Raw genomic sequence first — 8,454 nt, 5'->3', positions numbered from 1 at the left:
AAAAAGGAAGAGGATAAGAATTACGGATAAGGAGGATAGGAATTACGGATAAGGGAGACGCAGCGGTCTGACAGCTCCGAAAATGACGGGATCCGATGGTGCCGGTACTGCGCATCCTCCTGCGTCACACCCAACATGGCTCCCACACACCCAACATGGCTCCCACACACCCAACATGGCTCCCACACACCCAACAAGGCTCCCACACACCCAACATGGCTCCCACACACCCAACATGGCTCCCACACACCCAACATGGCTCCCACACACCCAACATGGCGGCCGGCAGGTGCCGCCCTCAGGGAACACTTCTGGGGCGGAGCGGAACTGCGCAGCGCCAAAATGGCGGCGGCCGTGGTGGGAGTCTCCTTGAGGCGCGGCGTCCCCGCGCGGCTCCTGAGGGCTGGGCCGCGGCCGGTGAGGGGAATGGAGGCGGACCGAGGGATGGGGGGCGACGGGTAGAGGGCAGGGGGGGTTAGGGGAGGGATACTGGGAGGGTATGGGGGGAGATGGGGAGCACAGACGGGATTGGGGGGCAAAGGGACCTGGGAGGGAGTAGAGGGACAAGGGGGATGGGGGCAGGATGCGGTGTAGGAAGGGAAGACGTTTCAGAGGAGTTAGGAGGAGGGAATGTGGTTCTGGGGGACACGGGCTGTGTGAAGGGCATTGGAGAGGGTCTGGGGATGAAGAGGAGTGGGGAGGGGTCTGGGGGGTGGTTGAGGGGGAGGTGGGAGCTGAGTGATACAGAGCATCCAGAATAGGATTGGAGAAGGATGTGGGGGCAGGAGAAATGTAGGTGGGGTCTGGGACGGGGTGGGGAAGGTGGCAGGAAACTTCTAAGGGGATCTGTGGGGCTGTGGCAAATACTTCAGAGCTGCGGGGCCCTGGGTCGCCTCCTTAGTTTTGGGGTCGTCTCCACTGTTTCAAGGAAGAGGAGGAAGGCCCAGCACAGAGGTGGCTGTGGGTGCCAAGGTGCACTGCTCCGTGAAACCCTTGGAAGGATTCTCTTTACATGTGCCCACATGCAAAGCCAGTAATGGATCCCATAGCTCTGGCCCCAAAACTCATGGCCTCAGGTCGTTTTGTTGCCAACTAAAAGCCACCCGGAGGGACCTAAGGGCTGTTTTGCTGCTGTTCAAATGCAGATCTGTCGAGGAGCTCAGACGGCAGCTGCAGCTACGTCACGTATCAAGAAGTTCTCCATCTACAGATGGGATCCCGATAAGCCTGGGGACAAACCCCGTATGCAGACGTATGAAGTGGATTTGAATAAGTGAGTGTACCCAATTAGGGAGCTCTGCTTGGCTTCCGTGGCACACAGATGTGTCGGGGCTGCATGTGCACACAGGTTATCTGACAGGCAGTAATTCACAGTAGCTGAGAGGTGTCTGAGTCAACAGTTGAGGGTGTCAGCAATCTCATTCAGCTTCAGGCATTGTTAAAACCGTGATACAGTAGCCAGAGAGGCAGTGCTTCAGGTGTGTTATGCAGTAGGACAAGACGGGGTGTTATTTCCTGATAGATCAAATCTTACTGAGACCACGTGTGATTACTTCCCCTCCCTCGCTGTTGATGCCAGGTATGACAAGTAAAACTGTACCGTGAATGCCTCAGTAGTTGTCAGCAATTAAATGGTAGCCTCATTCTGTGGGTCCTGAGGTTTTACCTGTGTCCCTGATCTGTGTTAAAGTGTTAAATACCTGAACTTGTTCATGGCTCTAATGAGCTGTATTTATACGGTAAACTTTAGGGCATATTCCAAAAGGAAGCAATTCTACTCATATCTCCAAGGTCTGAGACTGTGAGCTAAGGTGAAGGTTTTACTGTCTCTTACAGTTCTCTTAACATGTAATGTGACCAGCAGACTAGAAGTAATAAACTTCTAGTAGCTGCTTGTACACTCTAGTGCAGTTATCACCAAGAAAGCTCTCATTTCTCAGCAATCCTGTGGAAGAACACAGTCTTCCCTGTGGTGTAGAAACCTTTGCATGGGCACACATGCCTCCACTTCCTTGAGCTCTTGTTACTATGGTCTTGCCAGAGGAATTCACTTCAAGCCCTTCCTGAAAGCTTCAGATACAAAGTCATGCAGCTCTGCTTGGGAAGCACGTGACAGAAATCAGACTTTGCTGCTTTGATTTGCCCCAGTTAATAATTTCTAGGTGTTGTCTTGTCTGCCATATATAAAATTACATAAGTTGTCCAAGACTGTTTGCTTTTGCAAGCAGTGCTGCCTCCTGTGACAAATGAGGGTAGGCAGACTTGTCAAAACCTGCCTTAATAGGTGAGAGCTTTTAGGATTGTTTTCAGCTGTGCTGTCTGAACCCTCTCCAGCCGAGCCAAATCTGGGCTTCGGCAAAAGAAATGGCTCCCGTCCTGCTCTGACCCCAGGGTGAGATGAGGCAGGTGGGTTGTACCATTGAGCAAGTGATCTCTATCTTGTTGCAAAATAAAGTATAGTTTTCATTGTAGCTGAGATGAAAGACCTTTTAGTTGCTTCTTAGATGGTGCTGGAGATAAAGCTAGGGGAAATTATACGGGTTCACTCACTTTGTTTTCTGCTATAGATGTGGGCCTATGGTACTTGATGCTCTGATTAAGATTAAAAACGAGTTGGACTCTACTCTGACCTTCCGCAGGTCATGCAGGGAAGGTAAGAAAGATTTTTCAATCTGCTAAGCTGACTGTTGTCCAAATAAATGCTAACGCTGACACTGCATGTGTGTTACCAATAGAAAACTTCAGGGCAGACCACAGTACGCCACTCTTCTTTTCTAGGTATTGCACATGAAATACCTTAGTGAATCAAGCAGTGAAGTTACAGGGTATAATCACCCCACACTGAGTTACAAGCAGTACACATAAACAGCCCCAGTCATTCCTGTTTCTATCCTAACTGTGTTCATCTTGCTGCCCTTCAGTGATGGAGGAACAGATGAGAATTTAGGAAAGAGACATTACAGCAGCAGAATTGAGAGGAAAGATGTGTCGAGTGGGGGTGAACTGCAGCCCTTTGACTAAGCAGAGTGAGTGAGGAAAAGGCCACCTCATGGTTTTATGCTGCAGACTCACCAGCTGGTTCTCAGGCAGGTCCTCATCAGCATCTTAGTCTGGCTGCATTCAAACTTCCCAGTCCCAGTGACACTTTTTCCTGGAAAGAAAGAATTAATTCATGAGTGCTATTAAGATTATTGTAAAGGAGAACGTCATCATGGAACAACTTTTGACTTAATTGGTTGGGTTTGCAAGCACTAGAAATTTAGGTGTAATTGCCTGATGCCTAAAGATGTCCTGACTCAGATCTAAATGAAAAGCAAGCTTCAACACAGACATTTCTTGCAGAATCTGCATAGCAAGTGGAGGGATTTTACCCAGTGTGATTGTTCTCAGTGTCTGATATTTAGACAGCAAACACTGTTCCTGAGCAGTAATTGCACGGAATAGTTTTCTTTGAGAACCTGAAGACAGATTTCTAAGCTTGGCTGGTTTGATCTTGTCCTTTTCTACCATACAGGGAAAAAAAATCTGACCACATGTTCCTGTTTCTTACACACGGAGCCACGTGTGCAGTCTCCAATTGTCCTGGTCCCTTCTCGAGTTAACTGGAAAATACTTGTAGCCATTTAGTGAGGGGGAGAAATAGCTTTGTCCAACTGTCAGCCCTTGTGGGAAGGGCTGCCGGCACCCCATGCGCTGAGCACTGGCTCACTCGGTGTGAGGAGTTGTGGCATTTCCCTGACTCATATCAACTGATGTGTGTCAAATCCTCTGAAATTAGTTACGCCCTTTCAACACTTGTCGTCTTTCCAATATAATGTCTTAAGCATTAGTCTGATTTGAATGCCAGAGCTTCTGACCTGAGCAGTATCAGTGACAGGTCTGTAATGTTTTTTTGTGAGCCTTGCCCTTTCCTGGGCTACATCTGTTCCTTGTGTTACTGAAGGTCATGATGAGCAGTGTCGCTTAATCCATTTGTTTAGCTATTTATATGCTATTTGTTCTGTGAGCGCGTGTTCTCTCACCATGGGGAACTAATGAAAGCAGGGGATGGCGCAACTTCAGCCTGCTGCAGAAGGTGCAGAAAGGAGCTTCTGTCTTGGGAATTATTTTAGCATTCCTGACCTTTACGGATGCTTTTGACCATAACTGCGGGGCTGCTGGGGGTCCATCTGGCTCCATTTTATAATCCCAGTGTTAGCTGCTCATGTTTCAAACCTGTGAACAAATCTGAATGCTTTACCCACCCTGAGAAGTAGCACGTGGAGTGTTATGCGGAGGGATGAAGTGACTGAAACACTTGGTTTTGCTGTGGAAAGAAGTCCAGTGCTGAGGATATGTTTAGAGCTTCTTAAAAACAACTCCAGCTCTTTGTCTTTGTTTGAAGAGCAACGTGCTTGGCCCAGTGACAGCTTGTAGCGTTTTCCTCATCACGTACAGAGTTTCTTGATGACATCAGAAGGGAAATCAAGCCAGGGGCAAGTTTGGGGTGAACAGGATCTTCCTCAAGTAGGGTAAAAGAGGGTGAACATCCACTGCTTTACTCTGTTCTCTCTATCAGGCATCTGTGGCTCCTGTGCGATGAATATTGCTGGTGGAAACACCCTGGCCTGTACTAAAAAAATTGACCCTGATCTCAGCAAGATCACTAAAATCTACCCTCTCCCCCACATGTATGTGGTGAAGGATCTTGTTCCAGTAAGTATCTGCCGCCTTCATCTTGTGACCAATGCTGACACCATTCCAGACAGTATGGGGTTCACGTTGGATTAGAATGGATAATAATGGGAGATGGCAGCAAGATCACGTCCCACAATTCACGTCTGAATTCCTCTTGATGCTCTCTGGCTTGGGTGGGTCTGCTTACCAGTGGTGACTAAATCTGGCCTCGTTAGGAGGAATGTGGCAGGCTGATGTACAAAATACCTCCCTCTGTATGAACAACAACAGATGTTCAGTCTCTCAAGCATCAGTTCAATTTAAGTTCAATTTTTTGCCTTTTGTCTCCTAGGACTTGAGTAACTTCTACGCACAGTACAAATCCATCGAGCCTTACCTGAAGAAGAAGGATGAGTCGAAGCAGGGCAAGGAGCAGTACCTGCAATCCATAGAAGATCGTCAGAAACTGGTTACCCTTTTTTGAAATTATTCTTACCATTAAAGTCCCTTCCGGATAAGTCCAGGGTTAAACATTAATGCATAGTGCCTAATTCCTGTAATGACAAAACTGTGTTACAAAGCCTGATGTGGGCGGAAAGCACTCCCTGAAACGCAGTGTTGTGGCACGTCTGCATTGCTAGGGGTAACATCTAATAATGAAACAGAACACAGTTGTGCTGAGGACTCTGACCTTGTTTCCACTGTCTGTTCTGCAAAACTCTGTCTTTGTAAAAACACTGTGAAGGGCAGAGGCTTGTAATATTCATGTAGAGACCAGGCAGCGCTGCTTATGCTGGGGTGTAGTTTGTCTATTGCAGCACTGTCTGCGTATCTGACTGGTGCGTGCTAAGCAGCACTGTCCTGTTGCTGCATGTTGGGCTTTAGAGCCCTGAAACTAATGGAAAAAGCTGAGCCTGTACAGGGGGGTGGGAAAGCTTTGTGAAGAGTTTGTAGAGCAGGTAAATTACCTGGATTTCTTTGGCTCCCGCAGTAAGTGTTGTTAAATTGACAGTTTCTCTTTTGCCTCTGGCCTGACTTGATGGATCATTCGCTCGACAGTTTGAAGCTTGGCCTGTCAGTGCTGTGACTGTTCCTGCAGTATCGTCACTGAGTAGGCTCACAGTGGGCAAGCAGCCTAAATCCTGGCAAGTGGTAAAAGGGATGAGCATGAGTAACACAGAAGAAGGCTGATTAAAGAGGATACAATGAAAACACATGAGCTGCAGCCTAATTGTCTGCAGCAATCTTTGAGAGTTGCCCATTATCTGTTTGCTGTGAAGCCAACATCTGATGAATAGACGCACTATGTGCCCAAGATGTCAGCAGTGCCATGCAACTAGTGCTGTGCTCTCTTAACAGCCACAGGATTAGTTTGAAATCATTTCTATCCAAGAGCGACAGTTAATTCTCCTACACCACTTCATAACATTATCTGATGACATACATAAGGACTTAAAGGGATTCTCTCAAGGATTTCATAAAGCAGCATCTTTGCAGTCACTTTCTCATTTAAGTAGAAAAACACAAACCTAAAAGTAGCTGAATGAGCCCTGAGAATACTGAGGGCTCCTTCATTTACCTGCATTTACCTTCATTTACCTGCATTTTTGTGGCTTGACGATGGTCTCCCTCCTGTGCAGGACGGACTCTACGAGTGCATCCTCTGTGCCTGCTGCAGCACCAGCTGTCCCAGTTACTGGTGGAATGGGGACAAGTACTTGGGTCCTGCTGTACTCATGCAGGTAAGGACGGACCCTGGGTGTCACGGGGAACTGCTTATTTAAAAGCAGTGCAGGTATCTGTGAGCGCAGCGTGACATCAGTGCCCCTGGAGTTACTGAAGAAAAGCAGATGGTACTGAGGGATGTGGTTTGGTGGGGATGGGGCAGTGGTTGGACTAGATGATCTTAATGGTCCTTTCCAACCTTAATGATTCTTTGATGTAGTCATGGACCAGAATTCCTGAGTTAGGTGTTGCTTTTAAAATACAACACTGATTACTTCACCTTGGGAAATCATTTGGTGTGTCAATGACACTGACTTCCAGGCCTATCGCTGGATGATTGACTCCAGAGATGACTACACAGAGGAACGGCTGGCACAACTTCAAGACCCGTTTTCTCTCTACCGTTGTCACACTATCATGAACTGCACGAGGACTTGCCCGAAGGTACGTGTTGTTCCTGCATGCGTCCCCTCTGCGATCACTTCCAAACTGGCAGGAAAACATCCGTAGTAGGTTTTGTTTTCTTCAAGCTCTGGTTGACTTTATTTCCTTTTGAAATGGTGAGTTATCAGCAGTCATGTTTGCATTAATGACTGTGCAAGAGAATATGGCAGAGTTTACACTGTATTACGCATCACAGAAACGTCTCTTCCTCGTGATTTTGAGAGCCTGTTTCCAGGATTTAGGTCTGTGACTGTAAAGTGCTGGTTGTGTGAGGGATGCTGCCAGAAATGCTATAGGGAAGACTACCTGATCAGTGATGTGAGTAACGCATATAACCCAGCACAGCGCTCTGACACTTCAGCAGTAGCTGCTGTCCTGATGTATTGAGCAACTTGCATAACAGAGAAGATGACAGCAGGTTTTCAGTGCTGAGGGGGGTGTGTTTCATGCTGACATCCTGCCAGAAGGGCATTTCCCAGATCTGCTGTCTGTGGTATTTCTGCTGAGAACTGAGCAAAGTTTCTCAAATGAGAGTGTGCCTCTTCCTCATCTTGCTTTAACCTTGTTCCTGTTGCTGGGTAGTTAATGCAGTTTCATTTTCCTGCCAGCTGTGTTATGTTCCGCTTCAGCATTGCTTGAACCTGATGGTAGAGCAGAATTCTTCCTGAGCTGTGAAGTAATAAGGCAGCAAACGATTGAGTGGATGTAGGGAAATGAGCTCTGGGCTGACGGTGTTTGTCAGGAGCAGCACCTGCTGGTTTGTGTGTTTAACATGATTCACTGACTGCAGATAAATCCCCCCTTTGAAGCAGATCATTGTGCTCACGTGTCAGCTGTAGTTCAGCTAAAGATGATGGTCCTGTTTGAAGATCTGACTGTACACAGCGTAGGGAAATAACACACAAGGGCTTGGTCTGTTGATTTTGAGACATGCTCACGGTTGTTAATACGTTTCTCCTTATAAGCTTAATCCAGCTCTTATCTTGATGAGCCCTGCAATAAGGTCACACAGTGAGCTGTGCTCTGTGCTCATTTCCTGCTCTGTCTTGCTGTGCATCTCCTTGTGACTGGGTGCTCTTGTTGCTCCAGTGCCCTCAGGATCCACTGCAGCATTTGATACAAGTGCAGCGTTAGGGCTCCAGCTTCAAACCTGGCTGCTGAGCCTCAATTGTTCTTATGAACACACAGCTGAGATGGTGGGAGCGCAGGGGGGATGCTGCCATGGGACTTTGTGTTTGTAGGGTCTGAACCCCGGCAAAGCCATCGCTGAGATCAAGAAGATGATGGCGACGTACAAAGAGAAGGCGGCCGCTGCGTAACGCTGTGACGTTGTGACGCTGTGACGCTGCTCCTGACGGACACAGCCGCTGCACCGCGATGTAACCTGGATCCAGCAGGAACGTTGGTGGTTTTTCCATGTGCTTGTGCGTACAATAAATAAACGCTGTAAGAACAATTGGGAGCCGGTGACTCATTAACAATATGGAGCCGATTCCGCCGCCTGTTCAATGCAGGCCCGTGGCAGCAGCACAGCGCGGCGCTTTGTCCCGTTGTGGCGGCTCCGTTTTCCCGCGCTGCTCATTATTTCCCGCTCTCCATGGCGGCCGCGCGCGCCCCCTCCCGGAAGTC

At 48.1% G+C, this 8,454-nt stretch overlaps 1 protein-coding gene across 1 annotated transcript; it reads left to right on the top strand.

Annotated features, from left to right (window-relative positions):
• Window positions 1-333: 333 nt before the first annotated feature.
• On the top strand, window positions 334-8,281 carry SDHB (succinate dehydrogenase complex iron sulfur subunit B). The gene is made up of 8 exons (XM_015882593.2): window positions 334-417; window positions 1,146-1,273; window positions 2,568-2,653; window positions 4,559-4,695; window positions 5,009-5,125; window positions 6,297-6,398; window positions 6,703-6,825; window positions 8,067-8,281. Exons 1-8 carry the CDS (start codon window positions 343-345, stop codon window positions 8,142-8,144), a joined length of 846 nt encoding a protein of 281 aa, XP_015738079.1. The 5' UTR covers window positions 334-342; the 3' UTR covers window positions 8,145-8,281.
• The last annotated feature ends 173 nt before the right edge of the window (window positions 8,282-8,454 follow it).

The sequence above is a fragment of the Coturnix japonica genome, chromosome 9 (genome assembly GCF_054131305.1).
Source record: "Coturnix japonica strain WE chromosome 9, WE-NBRP24, whole genome shotgun sequence".
NCBI lineage: Eukaryota > Metazoa > Chordata > Aves > Galliformes > Phasianidae > Coturnix > Coturnix japonica.
Note: the sequence above shows the minus strand (reverse complement) of the source record. Positions and strands in the feature narration are given on the sequence as shown.